The sequence below is a fragment of the Brachionichthys hirsutus genome, chromosome 1, assembly GCF_040956055.1.
Source record: "Brachionichthys hirsutus isolate HB-005 chromosome 1, CSIRO-AGI_Bhir_v1, whole genome shotgun sequence".
Classification (NCBI taxonomy): Eukaryota; Metazoa; Chordata; class Actinopteri; order Lophiiformes; family Brachionichthyidae; genus Brachionichthys; species Brachionichthys hirsutus.
The window spans coordinates 1341436-1362366 of NC_090897.1; the positions used below are offsets into that span (position 1 = coordinate 1341436).

Sequence of the window (20931 nt, forward strand, 5' to 3'; positions counted from 1 at the left end):
TTGAATACTATAGTCCCATTATCCTTTAAAGACAAGTACAATTACAAAAACATTGTGTTTGGCATCCACGTGAAAGACAGTACCACTGATTTGATGTTAAAGCAAATTAAATTAACCAAACTAAACCTAACCAAATTAAATTAACTCAATTAATATTACACTCTCAGGAACACTTTTGAATAAAAATTTGCAAATGGAGGAACATAAAGCCTTTGTTCTCTGTGTGTGAGCTGTATAAACCATTATGTCAGTGCATTAAGGGTTTAAAAGGGAAACATGCAGATGTTATTAGAAAATATTCGACCTGTTAATATTGTAATTATTTTAATAAATGCTTCTTTACTTACTTATTTTACAGATTTACGTTTTATTATTGTGACATTAATCTTCTTGCTCTCGGTTTATACTTTGTTCCGCGTCAGAATTTTTGGAATCCTTCAGAATGAATTTTCGAAGACCATGTCCCGTGATGCTTTGCGTCGTGACGCAACCAGCCTGCGACGGATGAGCGGCAGTTTGTTTTTATTGACGGAAATCCACCGCTGTAACTGTGATTTTATTCCAATTAAAGACATCTAACATGATTCACGAGCTTTTGCTGGCGCTAAGCGGATACCCGGGGACGATATTCACCTGGAACAAACGCACCGGTCTGCAGGTAAACCGGAAATAACTCCGAATGGCCTTCAGCTTCAACACTGACACGCTAGATGCTATGTGTATATTTGTATTTATTTGTATATATTATTAATAAAATAATATGGCGACATTTTATTATTGTATTTGCTGGTAACATATAAATACGTTTATAGCTAACGTTAGCTTTCGGAGCGACACAGACTATTTAAAGGGCCAGTTCAACATTATTTTGACCAGTGGGTAAAGGAGTGATCGCACTCCACAGTAACCTTTGCATATCTCAAGCACGCAGTGTTTCCACTCTGTCTCACCCGCAGGTCTCCCAGGACCTGCCCTTCCTTCACCCCAGTGAGACCAGTGTCCTCAACCGACTGTCCAAACTGGGCTCGGATTACATCCGCTTTACAGAGTTCATAGAACAACACACGGGACATGTGCATCAGCAAGTGAGTTGAGTCCCGGGATTCCTTACCTTTCCTTTACCGCACAAAGAGCTGCTGCAGCCTCACTGAGAAGAATGTGCAGTAAAGCTTTGGGTAAAATATATCATGGTCGATATTGTGATTATTGAAGAAGTCCATCTAAATCAACATTCCTCTTACTGTAATGAATCGTGTTCCTCAGGAGCATCACACCAACCAGCCCAACCAGACGAGCCTCCACGGAATCTACTTGCGGGCTTTCTGTACAGGCCTGGACTCCGTTCTTCAGCCGTACCGGCAGGCCCTGCTGGATCTGGAACAGGAGGTAGCGTGACGGCACAGCCGGCAGAAATAAAGAGCAAAGCATGGGCCAGGATGCTCAGTGAAATGTGCCCGTTTCAGTTCCTCGGAGATCCACACCTGACCACGTCTCACGTGAACTACAAGCTGGATCAGGTAAACGGCGTCGAGGAAAACGCGTCAGCGTCACGACGGGGATCTCGGAATAGTGAAGCACGTCCGTTTGTCCTTTCAGTTCCAGTTGCTGTTCCCGTCAGTGATGGTGGTGGTGGAGACGATCAAATCACAGAAGGTGTGGACACTCACACACACACGCACACACACACACACACACACACACACTGAAACTTGAGCTGCAGCGGCGCCGCGTTAGCTCCTGCTCATAAAGTCGTGATGTTTCTGCGTCTGCTTCAGATCCATGGCTGCCAGATCCTGGAGACGGTTTATAAGCACAGTTGTGGGGGTCTTCCTCCAGTACGCATGGCCTTGGAAAAGTAGGTGGGCGCAGCTCAAGCAGAACATTTAGATATGGGACGTTTTATCGGGTAGAACCGGGCAGCGCTTCCAGTTGTCTGGATCACGGCCATTTTATGAAGGTTCCTCCGTATCAACGCGCGTTCTCCAGGATCCTCGCCGTGTGCCACGGCGTGATGTATAAGCAGCTGGCGGCTTGGATGCTGCACGGACTGCTGCTGGACCAAAGCGAGGAGTTCTTCGTGAAGCAGGGTCCCAGCGCGGGCGGCGCCGCTGCCAACCAGGAGGAGGACGAGGAGGACCTGGGCCTGGGAGGCTTGAGCGGGAAACAGCTGAGAGAACTCCAGGACCTGGTGAGACGCGAAGCGCCCCGGGCCGACTCGGGGGAAGCCGTTTCCTCGATGGCGTCCCGACCGTGCTTTTGTGGCAGAGGCTGATCGAGGAGGAGAACATGTTGGCTCCGTCGCTGCAGCAGTTCTCCCTGCGGACGGAGATGCTGCCCTCCTACGTTCCCATCAGGGTGGCCGAGAAGATCCTCTTCGTCGGAGAATCTGTCCAGATGTTTGAGAACCACAACCACAGCCCGTCCAGAGCGGGTAGCCTGCGGCCCCCCCCCCCCCCCCCGGCGAATGCTACGTCGCGCTGCGGAGAATGAGACGCGGTTTGTTTGTGGCTCTCAGGCTCCATCCTGAAGCACCAGGAGGACGCGTTCGCCGCAGAGCTGCACAGGCTCAAGCAGCAGCCGCTCTTCAGCCTGGTGGATTTTGAACGTTTCGTCGATTGCGTCCGGAGCACGGTGGCGGAGGTGAGCTCGCCCGGAACCGAATAACATGCGAGATGCGCACAGCGGGAAGGTGAGACGTGTCCGTCTGACTTTCAGCACCTCTGGACGCTGATGGTGGAGGAGTCGGATCTGCTGGAGCAGCTCAAGGTTCCTACGAATCCTACGAATCGCTGTCGGTTCAAGAGGCAGGAAACCCGGCGTGAACGCCGCTGACGTTTGCGTTTCCTCCCAGATCATCAAGGACTTCTACCTGCTGGGCCGCGGCGAGCTCTACCAGGTGTTCATCGATCACGCGCAGCACATGCTGAAGACGCCTCCCACAGCGGTCACTGAGCACGGTAGCATTTAAGCATTCGACGTGCTAAGCGTTAGCCTCGAGACGAGCCGTCCGTGTCGTAATCCCGCGTGCTTCCCCCCCCCCCACAGACGTGAACGTGGCGTTCCAGCAGGCGGCTCACAAGGTGCTCCTGGACGACGACAACCTGCTGCCTCTGCTGCACCTCAGCGTCGACTACCAGGGCAAAGACGGCAAAGGTGCGCCGCCAGTCAAACGTGTGGCCACGCCCTCTTATCCAGGGGCGTTCCTTTACTTAAGATATGAAACCAAACCGACGCCACGGCGAGAGGCGACTATCCAGACCGCTCACCATTGTTATCGTTTCAGAGACGACGGGCACCAGAGACGGAGCCACGCCCCCACAAGACGCCTCCCCCCGAGAGGCCCCGCCCACGGGCTGGGCGGCTCTCGGCCTCGCCTACAAGGTGCAGTGGCCGCTGCACATCCTCTTCACTCCCGCCGTCTTGGAGAAGTGGGTGCTCATTGGCCGCTCGACACGGCGCCCGACCGGCCGCTCGGCTCGTCGGGTGACGGCGTCCCGTTTGCTCCTCCTCCTCTCGCCGCCAGGTACAACATCGTGTTCAGGTACCTGCTGAGCGTGCGGCGGGTCCAGTCGCAGCTGCAGCACTGCTGGGCTCTCCAGATGCAGAGGAAACGCCTCAAGTCCAGCCAGACGGACGCCGTGAAGTGGCGGCTGCGCAACCACATGGCGTTCCTGATCGACAACCTGCAGTACTACCTGCAGGTAACCAAGCGGCCGACGCCACGCCGCAGCGGGAGCAGCTCGGCGCTCCTCTTCGCCCTTTGAGTGTTCCGTGTCCCGCCGTCCCACCGCAGGTGGACGTGCTGGAGTCCCAGTTCTCCCAGCTGCTGCAGCAGATCAACGCCACCAGAGACTTCGAGAGCATCCGGCTGGCCCACGACCACTTCCTGAGCAACCTGCTGGCCCAGTCCTTCATCCTGCTGAAGCCGGTATGCGTCGCCCGGGCCACGCCCACCCCCACGCCGGGCCGAAGGCCGCCATCCGTTCTCACGCTCTCCCAACGCCGCCTCCTCCTCCAGGTGTTCCACTGTCTGACGGAGATCCTGGAGCTGTGTCAGAACTTCTGCTCGCTCGTCGGTCAGAGCGCGGCGTCGCTGGACGACAGGGGGGCCGCTCCGCTGGACATCCTGGTCAAGGTATCGCCCCGCCCCTCCCCTCTCCTCGCCGGTCACACAGAAGGTGCGTTTTGCGTTAACGCCGCACGTCTCGTTCCTCCGTCAGGGCTTCAGACGCCAGTCCTCCTTGCTGTTTAAGATCCTGTCGAGCGTGAGGAACCATCAGATCAACTCCGATCTGGCTCAGCTGCTGCTGCGACTGGACTACAACAAGTACTACACGCAGGCCGGGGGCACCCTGGGCAGGTGGGACGCCGCCCGGAACACGAGTCCAGTCCTCCTGTGGCCGGCGGATAAAACGTCTTTAAATGTTCTTTCTTTTCAGCGTTTAAGAGGGGAAAAGGGGCTCGGAGAGAAGTCCGGCGCTCCAGAGGGAACGCCCATCGCTTAAAACGTTAGAGCGCACCCGAACTCGATCCATAAAGCCAAGCGGCTTCCTCCAGTCGGTTTCCACGGCGATGTACCGACGAGCTACGGTTGGGTCTTTGCTCCCTGCACAAAGTGTAAATAAAGTCGCCAGCACGAAACGAGGCTCGCTCTTTATTGCCGCATTAAAAACAGACGGGATAAACGTATTTACAGCCGGGGCATGCGAGCGGAGGAGCGGCGAGCACTCAGGCGTAGTCGTGGCGATACTGAGGCTCGCTACGGAAACCCAGGCGCTCCCCGTGGATGACGCTCTGGAGGAGCCACTCGGGGGACACCAGCGGGACGTCCTGCGACGCCACGCGCTTCTCTACCAGCGGGGGGCAGGCACGGTCCGTCACCACCACGTCATATTTACCAGCGGGAATGTCTGCAGGAAAGGAAGAGAGTCAGTAAAAATAAAGCACAACCTGTATTAGGAGGGGGGGGGGGGGGCGAGGGGGGGTCGTACCCGGGCTGGCCTCGTCTGTCTGGAACTGTCGCACGGAGGAACCCCCACCCATCGCGATCAGCTGCGCCCACAGATCCACCGGCTGCTGGAAGACCAGCAGAACCCGCAGAGCTTTGAAGGGGCTGCAGCGAGGATGCCTGAGGGAGCGGAGAGAGTCTTAGAGGCCCAGCTGCAGCCCCCCCCCCCCCCCCCCCAAACATCCAGCCACTCCCTACCATTCCACCACGGCGGCGTCCGGCCCCACGCCGGCGGGCAGCAGGTAGTTCCTGTAGTTGAGCAGCTTGTTGTCTTTGCAGCAGTCCCGGACCCAGAGGTGCGACACGCACGGCACGCCGCTGGCCAGGCACAGCAGGTACTTCCTGGTGCGGCAGTGCTGGTCGGCGATCAGCAGGCTCTGATAGGCTGCCTGACACTGGAGGAAGAAAAGCTGCATCAGCTGTTCTGCTCCTCTTCATCACACGGTTTCATGAAACGGATTTGTCTTTCGCTCCGACCTGCTCCTCGTTGAAGTCCGGCAGGACGAAGCCTCCGCCCGCCTGCAGCTGGGACTCAGTGTACGCTTTATTATATGGGCCCGTCTGCACGTACTCTGAGGGGGGGGGGGGGCGGTGGGGGGTAGAGAAGAAAGAATGATTGATCGGAAAGCTTGAAACGACGGGCTTCACCCGCCCTCGTTTGGTTCCTCACCTTCCTCTTCGTCGCCGGAGAGCTTGTTGCTCAGACGGTCGATCTCGGACGAGGCGGTCAGCATGAAGGCGAAGCCCATGAAGAGGGACGGGTTCCGGGGGGGCGGCCCGTGGGTCCCCTCCAAGTCGCGCGTCCCACCGGGGAGATCCGCGCCGCTGCCGGAGGAGTTGCAGACGCCGGGCCGCTGGGCTGGGAACGGAAACAAGGGTCAGGAAGCCCACTGGAACTGAAGGAGGTCGGAGGTCAGAGGTCACCCCCCCCCCAAAGCTGATATCACACACCCGTGACTTTAAGAGTCCCTTCCCTCCACCCGTGGACCAACACCGCAGCAACAAGGCGTGTCATTAGTTACCGGAGCAGCAGGCGGCAGCAGAGGGCGGGCGGCGGCGGGGGCGGGGCCGACGGCGGCGCCGACGCCTCCGTTATGTTCGACACAAGAATCACACATTTACCGTCGCCGCCGCACAAAAGAACATCCGACAAGCATCGGTTCAAATCAGTTGGGCTTTACTTCTACATCCATCCAGACAGAAAACAACGTCAACATGTTAAAACATCTAAAACCTGGTAACCATGGAGACCAGCAGCTGACATGCGTACAGTAGGTTCACAGCAACAACAAAGAGTCTCCACTTCATCACGTCGGGCTTCAGTTCAGCAGAACTTTGAGGTACTTTTACTTTTAGCTACTTCATCGGCAGAAAGGAATCCGTACATAAAAACACGTTCATGTTTAAAACTTCAGTTCATCGACATTAAAAATACGAGTTGGGTAGTAATAAAAGAAGTAAAAGTACTTTAAAAATTACTTCAATAAAATTAAATGAGAAAAATCTTCATAGGATAAAGGGGGGGTCACGGCTTCGGCGAGACGGTACCGGCTCGGGCCCCCGGCCCCCTGCGGCCTCTCTTGGACGGCGTCCCGTCGTCCTCTGAGGTCGTCAGCTTCCTCTTGCCGGAGGGGCCGGGGGTCCGGGGGCTGCTGGAGGCGCTGTGATTGGGGGTGTTCCCTCCCCCGGGGGCTCCTCTGCGCCTCCTCTTTCCCTCCACCAGGTTGTCTAAGGAGAGCATGAGCGTCAGAAGGCGCGGCGCGGCGCGGCGTCTGTGGGGGCGGGGCCTTACCCAGGCTGATGTCGGACGCCTTGGCCAGCGGCGCCGACGGCTCGTAGGGCCCCAGGCTGTGCTGCTCCCGCAGCCTGTTCCCCTGCTCCAGGGACAGGATGATGGCGGTCCGGTTGTACCACTGCCTCTCGCCGGCCTTCTCCACGCTGTAGAACAAGTCCCGCCCCTCCGTCTTGTGGCCCCTGACGACGCCTGCGTGAACACGTCAGGACGGGAGGCGATCAATGGTCGCCGGCCGCCAGCGGGGTCGAACCTTAACTCCCCCCCCCCCCCCCCCACCTATACTGAAGTACTCGTCCTCCAGCAGGGCGGTGACCTCCGTCTCCAGGGGAATGGGGTCACACAGCAGGACGTCCTTCCCTGCGACCTCGCACTCGTAGCCGTCGTCGAACCTCAGTCGGAACCGCCCCTCGCCGGCGTCTCTGACGATGCGGCCCGAGTAGAAGTAGCCGTTGGACGACCACTTGGCCACAACCCGCAGGCCTACGAAGCTGCTCCCCGGGAGGCTCGCCGCCGCCGCCGCCGCCGCCTCCTCCTCCTCCTCCTCCGACCTGAGGGAGTCCGAGCGGGCGGGGAGCTCGGCGTCCGGCGGGCTGCCGGGGAGGCGTGGGGGGAGCATGCGGGTGTAGGGCTCCTCCTCTGAAGAGGACTGTGGCTGACCGGGAGGAGCGAGGAGCTGCACTGAGGAGGCTCCGCCCCTTCTTAGAGAGAGAGACAGTTTGTTCAGCGCCAGACGTAGACCCAAAGGATCCTCAGCGGCGCCCGCAGACCTGAACCGGTTTGAACTGGAATGTTAATGCTCGCCCAGAAAGGAACGCATCTTAATCATCTAAGACTCGTTTCTATGGCAACTAAACAGGGACCGTTCGTGAAGTGGGTCTCTGGTCGGCGTTGACGACGGTTCGTGAGAGAAAAGACGCTAAAACGTGTTTTTCTGAGGAGGTCGCCTGAACAAAATGTCTGACAGACAATCAAAGGGACGAGGAGTGCCTTTGATCTGAAGAGGAGGTTAGTTCTACGTGAGAAGAGTGAAAGCAGAGCGAGAGAATCAGCCGGCCGGCCTGCAGGTGGAGCCTCAGCGAGGACTCACCTGGACAGCGAGGAGCGGGACGGGGGCCGGCCCCTTCGAGCCCTCCCTCTGGGGTTCAGCGGGACGAAGGCCCTGGAGCCTCTGTCCGCCGTGACCACTGACCCCGCCCTGTGACCCCTTTGACCCCTCTGTTGATGCCCGCCTCCTCGCCTCGGACTGCGGACACACAGAGGGGACGACAGGAGGCGGTCAGGACGCACGGGCGCTGATCCGAGCGACCTGGACCTGGACCAGGTGGCCCAGATCCACGCCAGCAAGCGACCTGGACCTGGACCAGGTAACCCAACCTGGACCTGGACCAGGTGGCCCAGATCCACGCCAGCAAGCGACCAGGACCAGGTGGCCCAGATCCACGCCAGAGAGCGACCTGGACCTGGACCAGGTGACCCAACCTGGACCTGGACCAGGTGGCCCAGATCCACGCCAGCAAGCGACCAGGACCAGGTGGCCCAGATCCACGCCAGCAAGCGACCTGGACCTGGACCAGGTAACCCAACCTGGACCTGGACCAGGTGGCCCAGATCCACGCCAGCAAGCGACCAGGACCAGGTGGCCCAGATCCACGCCAGAGAGCGACCTGGACCTGGACCAGGTGGCCCAGATCCACGCCAGAGAGCGACCTGGACCTGGACCAGGTGACCCAACCTGGACCTGGACCCGGCAGGGATCAGCGCCTCACTGGGACACCGCGGTGTTAGAAAGGAGCGGCATGCAAGCAGCGGAGACGGGGAGATGCGGCGTGGGGGGGGGGGCGGAGCCGGAGGCGTACCTGGCGGGTTTGGCCCCTCGGCTCGGCGGCATGACGAAGTCCGGCCTGGTGGTTCCGGCGCTGCTGCCGGTTCCGGAGCTGTGCTGCAGGCTGGACGCTTTGGACGACAGCGAGCTGATGTCAGCAAGGTCGCCAGAGGTCACGGAGCTGCTGCCCGTACGGCACGGCGAGATATCGCTGTCCAACACCTGGCAGTCCACCACCGGGTCCTCGCTCTCCTGGTGACATCACATCACACATCACCAATCAGTGCAGTAATCTCCGTAACCACGGCGATCCGCGGTCGTGAACGCGTCTTCACCTCCGAGACTTTGCGATCCACCTCTCTGCCGTCCTCGTAGTAAACATCCGTGATGATCCGAGTGACGGTGGTCCGCACCTCCTGCACGGTGCGCACGTGTCTGCGGTGGGAGGGGCCCGAGGCTCTCCGAGAGGACGGAGACTCTTGTCCACCCTTTAAGACAGAACGCAGCGGCGTGAGCTGGACGGAGGTCGCGAGCACGACTCCCTCCAGCTGGGTCTCCCTACCCTGTCCGCTGGGGAGCGCAGAGCCGGGGGGGCGTCGAAGCTGGTCTGCTGGGAGACCGTCCTCTGGGACAGCTGGGACACACGGGACAGAGGGGTCAACGACACGATGTCCTCATGCGGGGTTTAACGTCTCACAAGAGCAGCGCTAATCGGGTGTGGATGGGAGGAGCTAGCAGCAGGCTAGCAGCGGGCTAGCAGCAGGCTAGCAGCAGGCTAGCAGCAGGCTAGCAGCAGGCTAGCAGCAGGCTAGCCGTCGCTGACCTTGCCGGACGGACTGGAGGCGTTGATATGTCTGACGTCTGTCCTGACCGGAGCGCCGAGCGGTCCTCGTCTGTCTCCGGAATGCTGGGCGGGGCCCGGCGGATCCTTGGGTGGCGCCGGCAGCTCCTGCTGCGAAGGCTCCGATTGGCTGTTGCATCCCACCGAGGACGCCTGGGAACTCCGCTGCGGCGACGCGAACAGCTTCCCTCTGCAAGGACATCGGCGTTAGCATCGGCTTTAGCATCGCCACACAGCTGAACGCCATTACCAAGAGGGAGGAGTCAGACATCAGATCGATAACCAGGCACTGGCAACAGCCCAAAATGTATTTATTACAATAAAACAAAAAGGATGAAATATTAAATCCAGTTGTTTGTAAAACGGCTTTGTTTTGTCCGTCGTGTCCCAAAAGAATGTTCATTTAATGCAAATGGAGCCCCCCCCCCCCCCCAGACTAAAGAAGTAGGCCACACACACACACACACACACACACACACACACACACACACACACCTGCGACCAAAGTCCTACTTCTGTCTCCTAAAATAAGCAGCAGGGAAAAGCTATTTATACCCGTCCAGATCCGAGGGACGGATTCCTGCTTCAGACAGAACCAGAACCAGAACCAGAACCCGAGGCCCGCCCCACATCGGCTCACCTGACCGCCGTGGCGTCCTCTGCTTCCTGCTGCCTGTGCGCCTGCCGGACGCGGCTGAACACGGACGGGCTGCTGGGAGACGGAGCGTCGGTTGAACAGGAGAACGTTCCCTCAGAACGCTCCGGGTCTGGTTCTGGACAGGAAGTTCCACGTTACCTGCTCACGGCGTTGGAAACGGCGGGAACCTTGACTCCGGATCCGTCCTCCTCCGACTGCGCCGGCTCTAAGGAAAGAGATGTATCGTCACCATGGAAACCAGTGTCACCGCTCAGAGGATGAGTGAAAGCGTGAAGGAGGCGGAGCTTCCCGGCGGCTCTTACTCTGCAGGCTGAAGCGATCCGAGCTGACCTCCTCGACGGGGGTCACCAGCTTCATCCTCAGGCTCAGCTTCCCCTCCCCCGTCTCCGCCGAGTCCTCCCCGCTGTCCCCCGACACGATGGCGCTGGCCACCATCGCTGCGTCTGCGGAGGCGTCGCCCGCCACGTCGGACTTTTCAGAAAAGGAGGCGATCTCTGAGGAGAAAAAGGCGAAGGAGCTCAGCGCCCGATCGCTCGGGGCAAAGAGGGACGTCCCCGGAACCCACCAATGGGGGTGCTGTGTCTCAGCGTCTGCTTCAGCTGACTGAGGAGAGGGGGCGTGACGCCGGCGACGGGACCAATCAGCTCTCCTTCTTTAGGAAGCGTGAAGTGGAAGGATATCTCTGCAGGACGGGACGTTAGGACATTAGGACGCGTCTCATCTTGGACAATGAACACAAAGACGGACGGACGATATCTAAGATGGACGCCGTCACGTCCTCGGATCCGGATCCAGGTTACAAACCGCCCCCGCCAGCTCACCTCCTGAGCTGTCACTCAGACTCTTGTATTTCAGGCCCTCGGGCTCAGGTCCCGCCTTCTCAGCCTGAGAGAGCCTATCAGGAACCAGGTGGAGCGTCTTCGCCTGAGCCTCCGCCAAATGGTGGCCGTTGGTGGAAATGGCTTCCTCGCCTCTGATTGGCTGGTGACCGTTGGCCTTCGGCTGCAGCGTCGGGTCTTTCTGAAGAACCCGGGAGTCTCGCTCGCTGTCCGAAACGACGATGACGCTGTCCTCCCCTCCGTCCCCTCCGTCCTCCTCCATCGGCTCAGGAGACAGCAGCTGGCTCTGGGACAGAAGCAGAGCGATGCCCGAGGCCTCCCCGTCCACTGTTCCCTCCTCTCCCTCCTCTTCCTCCTCCTCCTCCTCCTCCTCCTCCTCCAGCTCGCCTGCGACGGTTCCACTCGTCTGCGATGGTTCTACGGACCGTCCTCTGGAGTGGACAGAACGTTCCTCCTCGTTCACAGCCGATGTCCCGCCGATCACAGACGGCGAGGACAAACTGCTGGGCGTCTCCTGCACGCTAGCTGCCGCCCACGTCGGATGAGAGCAGGAGGCCGCGACAGCAGAGCTCGCGTCTTCGCCGTCGACCTCCCCGTCCTTTGCGTCCACGTCCCGTGCGTTCTGGGAAGTCCTTCCGCGGGCGTCGTCGGACTTCTGCGGCAGAACGGGGAACTCGTTCGTTACGCATTCGCCGTGACGCTTCGGTGATTCCGCAGAGCTGGAAGCGGGAAAACCGCCGGCTGTTTGTGGCTCTGCAGGGACGCCGTTGCTCTGCTTCCTCTCTCCACTGCGTGACGTCACGGCGCCGCTGGCGTCGACGCCCGGCGCCTCCTCGTGCTCCTCGTACTCCTCTATCTGCGTGGCCTGGCTGTCGTCCTCTAAGCACGGCGACGTCGGCGCTGCGCCGCTGTTCTCGGTGCTCACGGAGAGGAGCAACGGCAAAACGAAGGACGCCGCGTCCAGAGGCTGAGACGGCTCCACCGGCGCCGTCTTCTGCTCCAGCTGTTGCGGCGCCCCCTGGCTCTGTGTCGGGACAAACGCATCCTGAAAACACACACGTTGGACATTTTTGGAGGGGCCAGCGTGTTGTTTAAGTCGATCGGGGATCGATCAGTAACAAATAGGATGATCAATTATTGGGGAAACGTGTGCCGGACATACGTGAGAGAACTCTGGCTGCGAGGGTAAGGACAGTTTGGTTAGCGCAAAACCAGGAGCATTCTGGGATACGGGAGTAGAGGCAGATGGTTGTGGCTCGGAGGCGGCCTCCGTGTCCATTGGCTCCTCCTCCTTGTCCTCGGCCCGGCCTCCGGGGGGGAGGGGCGTGTCCATCGGCTCGCCAGCACCTGACAGAGCAGAAGAGTTTTAGCTTTTATTACGCGCTCGTCCGCTCACGCTAAATCCAGACGCGGAGCATCCACCGGGTTCGCTCTCCTGCTCGGTCGGCGAGCTGGGAACCATGAAAGCGCCGTGGGCGGAGTCATCCGGGGTGGGGGCGACGCAGTCGAGAGAGCTCCTGGGAAGACAGCAGAGCAGAGGCGTGGCTCGTTTGGCGTTGGCGTCCGGATGGTGTGAGGACGGAACGACGTCTTACTGGGAGAGGCTTTCCGGCGCCAGCGTTCCCTGTCCCGACAGATGCAGCAGACGCAGCGTTCGGGCCGGCGTGGCGTTCAGCTGGCCGTGCTGCTCCGGCTCAGAGACCGTGCTGTCCACTGCAGAGACAGAGGACAAGATGGCGGTCGAACATCCGACACCGCAACATGAACCCGAGCGGGACTCGTGACCGGGTTTATTTACCCGTCTTGTCCGTGTCAAACAGATCGTCCTGCGACGACAGGAAGTCCTGCTGCTGCTGCGCCGAGGGCGGGGCGCTCGGCCGGCTGCCCGACTGACCGGGGGACTCCGGCGAGCTGCTGGAGCTGACCTCGGATCTGCGGGAGGAAGGAAGCGGCGTCGCTCAGCGCCCGGGATCTACACTCGATCGAACGCTGAATTGAAAGAGCGGCGTGGAGCCGTACCTCACCGCCCCGCCGCCGGGACGCTCCGAGGCGCTCTGCTTCGCCGCTGATGGAAGAGCACGGCGGTTAGTTTCCGTTAAACGTTTCAAACCGCTCTCGTTCGGACCCGACGGCGTCCTCGTTTGGAAGGACGCGTCTCCCGTCTCGCCCCGCCCACCGGCGTTCACGCCGGATCCTCCGTCCTCCTGGCTGTTCAACGCTTCGCTCCGCAGATGCTGACTCTGAGAAAGCGCCAGGAGAGCCAACCGAGACGTTGCACCTGAGGAAGAGGAGCTCGTCCTTAAGGGAACGGTCCACCCCGGAGATTTAAATTCAGCGCTTACCTTCCGGCTGGGTGCAATGCGTCGTCGAATCAGCTCCAGATTCCCGTTCGGTGTCGTCTGCTGAACACCTGGAAACAAAAAAAAAACCCACGACGGCCGTGTCAGCTCGAGTATCGCCCGTCAGCAGGAATATCCGTCGCACTTACGTCTTCTTGTTCGGAGGAGAGCAAACATTTAGGACCTGACTCGCCTCCTGGAATGCTGAACTTGGATTGGCTGCCGCGACAACGCCTGAATTAAGAAAACAGCCATTTTTAAGCAAAAGGACAAAGTGCCAAGTAATTTATTAAAATGACATCCATCCGAGCACTGACTGGGCTCCTCTTGGTTGTTGGTCTGGGAGTTCTCTGATTGGCTGTCAGTCTGAGAGTATCTGCTTCCTGGTGGGGAGGATATGAGTTCCTGGGGGGGGGAGGGGGAGGGGCATCAAAAAAGCTTTGTCATCAATAAATTGTTTTTAAAGCCAGGATCCATTTATTGTGTCGGTGAGACAAAAGGAGAGAGAGTTTAGTCACAGAGACAGCAGCTCTCCTCGGAACTGGAACCATTAAGTGTTGTGGTTTGGATGTGAACAAACAACCATCACATTGTTTCACTCCAGGTGAGATACGGGCTCCACTCTGGTTCCCGGCTTAAGATTGATGATCTGCTTTCCCATCAGAAAACATCAATAACTAGTTGACTCGTTTATATTTAAATTACCTTTCAGCAGGAAACATTTCATTTTTTATTCTGCCTTATTTATGAAAAGATCAAAACTCGTGCACACAAAGTAACTTAGAATATTTAGACTACATCAGCGACGATGCACCGTTTTCACATTGTGCACCCCCCCCCCCTTACTTACCAGAACCGGGCTGCGAGAGGTGGGCTGCAGGCTGGACAGGCGTCGGGCCAGCAGCGCTCGGTAGCTGCTCTCGGGGTCGTCCTCCAGAGCGACGCTGTCCGGCTGAGAGTCCTCCACGATCAGACACGGGTTCTCGGGCTGAGGCAGGCTGGAGTCCAGTTCTCTCCCGGCGGGATCCATGGGGCCGGGCCGCGAGCAGGAGACGGGATCTCCTCAGCTAGCCGACAAAGAGTGAACAAGTTATCGGTCAGGTCCGGTGCTAGCATGCTAGCTAGCATTACACTACCGGCTAGTAGCTATTCATCATCATCAGAACCGGTGCTAGCATGCTAGCTAGCATTACACTACAGGCTAGTAGCTATTCATCATCATCAGAGCCGGTGCTAGCATGCTAGCTAGCATCACACGCTAGTAGCTATTCATCATCATCAGAGCCGGTGCTAGCATGCTAGCTAGCATTACAGGCTAGTAGCTGATGCTCCGCTCAACAACAAAGGATGCGTCACTAATGGCGGAAGAAAAGGAGGAGAAGACTTCGAACACACCTGGAGTATCGCATTTAATAAACCACGAATTAATATTTTATCCTTCCAGCTGACGTTATAAAATGTAAGTTATTTCCTCCAGTAAAAACACAAACACCGACCTCAGACTGAGAGCCGGTCCTCCCAGTCAAACTCGTGGGAAGCGATATCATTGGTCCATTGACGTGATGACATCACGACAGAACGCCCATTAATTTTATGGTTTTAGGACTGAAAAAAAAGAAACTTAATCTATTGTTTATTGGCATTTAATACATATTTTTCTGTAATTATTGATTTTGTATATCATATAGTAATTATTGGCAGATCATTTCCTTTCATAAAAGTCTTCTTTTCAATTTAATTAAATATATCTATATTGTCATTTATACAATAAACACTCATCTTATATACAGAAAACCATGTGTTATTACATTCTGAATAAATAAATTAATATTCACTTTCATTTATTTCCATCATTATTTTAACCCTCATAATAGAACTCCTGGATCCGGATAAGGATCACCTGCACCAGAATCTAATAGAACTATCCTAACAGTGGCAAACACATTACCGCACGGCAGAAGTAATGATAAATTGTGTTAAAGAGAAAAATCTAGGCCAGTACGTCCCACAGTGGGATCTCATCAGAGTCCTTTATCGGTCTTTGAGAGGCTTTCAGGGACACCAGAAAAATAAGAGCATTCACAATTATACCCCTCCATGCGTTGTTTCTCCCCTGCTCCTCCTGATTTCACATCTTAATGATCACTCTGGATGATTCCCAAAGGGCAAACTGGGAACGCAGGCTGAATGTGCGTCTGGGCTATTTTTAACAGAATATATATAAAATAGAGTCTCTGTGCTGGTGATGCTCTGCCTCTGTTGCAGGCCTGAAATGCAAAGGAAGCAGGGATCAGACGCATTTCATTTCATCCATTAATGGGAGGATGCTCAGAATCCTAAGAGGTGGGCCTTCATTTCTTAACATCATTTTGCCATTTTCATATGACAGACTCAGTTTCCATGGATACGCCATATTTCCTGTAACCCAGCAGTCTATGCAAATTCAGAGAGAAAGTGGCGGGCAAGGTAAAAAGCAGTGCTCATTGATCGACTGATTGGTGGAAAGGACAAGGAATGGAGCCGACAACCTCCTGAAGTAAATGAAGAAAAAACAATCAGGAGTGAAGACTTTATCAATAAATAACTGCTAAGGGTTTTTGTAGATGCTGCAGGTATCACATTTGAGAAATATAAACACAGTAAGGAACACCTGAAGCCGCCTGAAGCAGAATCATCATTCTTGAATTCACTAAATACTGATTCTTGCAACAACGCGGTGATTTTCAGAAGCAGGGCTCGTCGTCTGAACCCTTTCTGAACCCTGTCCTGTAAGTCGGCTGAAGGTGCATCCTGCCAGACAGTAGCCTTGTGTGTGTGTGTGTGTGTGTGTGTGTGTGTGTGTGTGTGTGTGTGTGTGTGGTGGGGGGGGGCACAGGTTTGCAGCAGCAGGGATATCACTGAGGAGCGCTTCAATACGAGCGCGCTGAAACCGGGAACAATGAAATCACGCATCCTGCTAAACGAGCCAGATGTTTCAGGAATATAAACGCATCTGGATGCGGGGGGGATGCGGGGGGGATGCGGGGGGGGGGGGGGGGGGGGGGGGGGACGTCGGTCTCCCGCATCCGACCTCAGTTCAGCGCTACGTCGTCATTTCTGCAGCTCGGGCTGAGATCCGCGTTAAAAAAGGCGCAGCCACATCCCATAATGTCTCACCCCGCGGCTGCGACAGACCGGAGACGCTTCACGGTGATTTCACGGCCATGCGAAATGAAACGCAACGAGCTTTACCTTAAGGAATCCGGAATCGATCTGTCCGAGCTCCGCGGTCCGGATCTGGTTCTCGTTACCGACGATCAGCCGTGCAGCAGCACCGGCTCCGTGCCTGCCTCTGCTCAGCTGCGGGGAGTCAGGGTGTGGGAGAGACACGCGTGGCACGCAAAGATGCAAAAGCGTTTAGCTACACAGACATCGTCTCTGGAGACGCGGGGTTTCACTGATTGATAATTAGGGGGGGGGGGGGCTTCATTTAAATAAAGCCGACAAAATTAATTCAGTGATGTCAGATTTTAATGGGATAAAAATTAATGACAAACAAGGGCGTGGGTTTTATTTCAGCGTGTGGAGGGGGCATATACCACGGGGGACCCCCCCCAATAAATAGAGCACCCTTTAATAGTTTGTGGCCTGTTGTGTCTTAAATATGCTGCAGACAAAGAGATCAAGTTACACTGGATAAAAAAAAAAGTATTTCGCTCTCCTCCTTTTATCAAACAGGGAGTTTGGAATGATGACATTTTAAGTGTTGCTTAATTGAGAATCTGGGTTCTGATCCAATGCCCGCGGTGTGTGTTTCCTTCCTCTGGGTGTGATCCAGCTTCCTCCCACCGTCCAAAGGCAACATGAATAGGTGAGGATCTGATGACCGGCTGGGGATGCATCCCAGCTCATGCCCAATGTCAGCTGGGATGGGCTCCAACCCCTTTACGACCCTGCAAAGTGGTCATAAAAGATGGACGCGTGTTAAATAAATGTAATAAAAGACTTTATGTCAAACACATACTGAGTGACAATTGATGTATTGCTCGTTTTTATATCCAAGCTTTGTCTTTGGAATCATCATTATATGTTAGCACAAAGATCATCTACAGACATTTCATCATTTATCTGCTTTACCTGCACATGCTCAGTTTGAATGTTTATCTTATGTTAACCTTTTTGTATTTTGCTTCTTTTGAGAAAAAAGTGTTTTTCGAAGCATTTTAAAACATTTTTGATTTGAGTTTACCTCGTCAGTTCGCCCAAGCTGTGTTTTCATTGGCCAGAGCCGTGTCGCTGTAGTTCCGTCTCCCTCCAGCAGGGGGGAGTAGACAGTGGAGTTTCAGAGAGGCGCGCTGAGTCACTCTTGGTGATCGACACCAGGAGGAGCCAGATGAAACCAACGGTGATCAATGAATTCTGCATATGACGTCACTGCTGCACATGACAGCGTCACAAAAAAGTGCATAATTTAAGCATCCATTGGAGCTAAGAAGCATGCAGAGAACTCAGATCTCCAGCTCGGTTCCTCCTGCAGCTCACGATCACATCTCCCGTCTGACCCGCGTGACCCAGAAACATTCCCTCACGCCTGACGTTGTATTTAGTGACATAAGTTCTCTCTCTCACACACATATTGCCCTTTTTTATGTCACACAGGCTAAGAACCCGATGTTCCCGCTAGAACACGAGGCCCTGCAGAACTTTGCAATGTCAAAGGAAAAGAAAAAGTGATTCTACACACCTTAATAGTTCATTTGCCTGAAAGGCGCCTGCAGGAATGACCTCTCTTCACCTCTCATTGGCTGCACGGAGCAGCGCTTTAGTTCACTGCTGTTGTTTCGTACGTTTTAAATCGGATTCCGCGGTCGTCCATCGGGACGCAGACGACTGAACTCAAACGGTAAATGTTTTTGTTTGTGTGCAGCGTCTTTGTCGTCAGCTTTTCCTGCACAAGCGAAGCCTTGTTGGGAACAAAGAGTTGTCGATTAGCAACCGGAGCACAGGATGGTACCGGCGGTATAAATAGAACCTTTGTGCTTCCAAAAACGTCTCCTTTTTATCCTTTGTGTGAACAAAAGAGAAGAACACGAGGGGCTGGTCGTTACGCAGATACTTCCATTTAAACGCCATAGCTTGCTGTATTTTTATGATTGATGTCAAATATTAGCGCTTGTGTGACCGTTCTTGACCTTTTTAAATATTGTCTATGTAAAATATGATATCAATAATTCCTCTTTCGTGTGGAGTAACGTCTTCCTCCTCGCCTTCGGCAGCCTCATGCAGGAAATAAAATCAACTTCAATTCTCATATCCTTCTTTTCATTTCATCCAATGGTACGCTTCAACATCAAATAGCCACATAACCTGCAAGCCAATCAAATGTCCGTTCTCCCAAAGAGCCACGCCCACCCCGTCCTGCACCGTCACGGTGCTTGCTCGGGATGCAGTTGTCATGGAGATGGAAAAGGGCTCAGCGTCCACTAGCGGCACTGTTACCATGGAAATCTCAGCAGCCGCCTCGGCGGAGCCGGAGGAGTCTCCGCCTCCGACACGAGTCGCCACCCAGCACGCCAACTGCCGCATGCTGATTGTGATCGGAGAAATCGGCACCCGCCATCACCTCGACGCCGCCAGGAGACAGATCACACACGGTAGGTCGTCGCCGGGAGCGGTCGGAGGGCGTGATGCTGCAGCGAGCGTCTCCTGCTAACCTGCCGTTAGCGTCCAATCAGGCAGCGTCGGTAAACGCTTCAGCGTCTAAATAATTCATCACTTCAAATGATCCCATCTTGTACTTAAAGTACTGTAAAAGTACAAATACTACTGCTATTCGTCCTGAACTTAAAATGTATTTAAAGTTAAAGTAGTCATGGTTGCAGGACGACACGTCTCAGTTTCCTGTTTAACTGTATTTTATATATTACTACTTATCAATAGAGGATTTAAATGTACTTTATACTACAGGTACTTTATACTACAGGTACTTTATACACCACCACGTGGAGTTGAATACGTCACATCTTTCAAGCTCCTCACTTGAAACCACGTCTGAAACGTTTTATGAAAATATGTTTTAAATAAATGCAAAGTCAAACTTTCCTACTGGGTTAGCGTTCGGATGACGTCGTAGCATTTAGACGAGCTACCAGGTTAATCAATAACCACAGATCCACCATCAGAATCATTTAACTTCCTTAACTATGAAAAAAAAGAAAGAAAACGATGCAAAAGAAGTGTTAAATAAAATCACTCCTTTAAATTCTCCCTCTTTTTCCGGCCTCCCGAAATCTGTCAGTCGTTTCCGTGTCTCTGATCGATCGGGACGTGATGACGGTACTTTAAATTGACGATGCAGCACATTTAATCAGCAATAAAGGTTCTTTAGAGTCTCTGCTGGCCCACCGGCGCCGGTCGGCGGCGCTCTATTAACCCTTTCCTTGCTCTCCCGATCAGGTTTGCTCTCCTGGAACGTGGATCCGGCTGTTTGCGACCTGGACAAGGAGCTGCAGCTGTTTGAGACCAGACACACTGCTCAGTTCTCCTCAGAGGTCAAAGGTCAGTCTGGCTGCGTCATCTCAGCGGGCCTGCTGCTTCTGAGCCATCGCCCCTGAGCTGGAAGCAAATCAGCCCGTATTGATCCCAGACTGCACGTGGAGGTGGAATCAATAAGGGTGTGAGAGCGGGGTGGGGGGGGGGGTGGGGGGGCAGATCAGGTCTGGCTGATCGCTGCATCACAATGGAAACGGTAGCATCCACGCTAGCTAGAAGCATTTACTGTGGGCTAGTGGGGTCGAACAAACGGCCAGGAGGAGAATCAAAGGAACCGAGAGGATCATGGAGCACAGATCTGTCCTCCTACGCAGATCTGTGGCTGGCGGCGCTACGTAAAGGGTAGAAATAGGCACATCCGCGTGTCGACATCCGGCCGGCCGCTCGTATTCCGGATCAATGTGGGAGTTGCACGAAGGCCGACGTCACTTCTGTGGCCAACGGGGGGGAAACGCTGAAACCGACGAACGATGAGTTGATCCGGGCAGTAGATCTGTTTGAAATAGAAGGTCCAACCCTTTCGATCAATCGTCCGACGGGTCTCTTCGTGCCTGCAGATTCTCTCCCGATCGCTGATTGCATGTTTCCATAGCGGCGGCTGCTCGTGGTACATCTACCCCCCCCCATCACCTGCGTCTGGAATGCTAATATGTGGAGGCTTACACAGTCACCATGGCCGACACGGGGAGAGAGGAAGGCAGAGGAGCGACGGAGTTTTACATCCGTGTTCTGCGTCTAAATTTGTGCGTAAATCCTAAAATAGAAATCAGCTGAGAGACAGATTTAGATGCGGGGGCAGATGATCAGAGCCGTCTTCATCATTGTCATCATCATCATCAAAGATTCCACTGAGAAAGCTGCCTCTGATTGGCACACGGATATTATTCCTTCACTTCTCTTTATTTTGACCCCCCCCCCCCCGATGGGTGGCGCATGCAGGAAGGACAACCGGAACCTGAGATTTTAATGACACACCTTAAAAAATCCATCTTTTATTCTGGGTGTGGCTCAAGGGCATCGTGTGCTGATTAATAATTCACCATCTTTTATTGATCCCTCAGCTTATCTGGACATCAGCTCACCAGAGTGTTCTCCCTG

The 20931-nt window shown here is 55.1% G+C and overlaps 3 protein-coding genes across 3 annotated transcripts in view; 2 read left to right on the plus strand and 1 right to left on the minus strand.

Annotated features, from left to right (window-relative positions):
- The first annotated feature begins 569 nt into the window (after positions 1 to 569).
- tubgcp4 (tubulin gamma complex component 4) lies at positions 570 to 4574 on the plus strand. The gene is made up of 18 exons (XM_068744312.1): positions 570 to 658; positions 957 to 1085; positions 1264 to 1386; positions 1464 to 1517; positions 1597 to 1653; positions 1776 to 1855; positions 1987 to 2188; positions 2266 to 2431; positions 2516 to 2640; positions 2716 to 2766; positions 2852 to 2957; positions 3046 to 3153; positions 3284 to 3428; positions 3524 to 3701; positions 3794 to 3928; positions 4019 to 4135; positions 4221 to 4360; positions 4440 to 4574. Exons 1-18 carry the CDS (start codon positions 581 to 583, stop codon positions 4444 to 4446), a joined length of 2001 nt encoding a protein of 666 aa, XP_068600413.1. The 5' UTR covers positions 570 to 580; the 3' UTR covers positions 4447 to 4574.
- A 77-nt stretch (positions 4575 to 4651) lies between these two features.
- On the minus strand, positions 4652 to 14332 carry tp53bp1 (tumor protein p53 binding protein, 1). The gene is made up of 28 exons (XM_068740740.1): positions 14153 to 14332; positions 13620 to 13707; positions 13452 to 13536; positions 13306 to 13373; positions 13157 to 13241; positions 12983 to 13057; positions 12762 to 12895; positions 12559 to 12676; positions 12386 to 12480; positions 12126 to 12310; positions 10946 to 12008; positions 10690 to 10806; positions 10427 to 10618; positions 10263 to 10329; positions 10107 to 10178; positions 9449 to 9656; positions 9188 to 9259; positions 8961 to 9113; positions 8660 to 8877; positions 7891 to 8046; positions 7080 to 7501; positions 6801 to 6992; positions 6557 to 6736; positions 5679 to 5867; positions 5486 to 5580; positions 5207 to 5403; positions 4992 to 5128; positions 4652 to 4910 (listed from the first exon to the last, which is right to left on the minus strand). Exons 1-28 carry the CDS (start codon positions 14330 to 14332, stop codon positions 4729 to 4731), a joined length of 5025 nt encoding a protein of 1674 aa, XP_068596841.1. The 3' UTR covers positions 4652 to 4728.
- Positions 14333 to 18718: 4386 nt separating this feature from the next.
- Positions 18719 to 20931, plus strand: part of map1aa (microtubule-associated protein 1Aa) — a 15458-nt gene continuing 13245 nt past the window's right edge. Inside the window, exons 1-2 of the mRNA XM_068738486.1 lie at positions 18719 to 18935; positions 19738 to 19839. Of these exons, the coding sequence (XP_068594587.1) occupies positions 18737 to 18935; positions 19738 to 19839 (301 nt within the window). The 5' untranslated portion in view covers positions 18719 to 18736. The remainder of the gene's footprint in view (positions 18936 to 19737; positions 19840 to 20931) is intronic.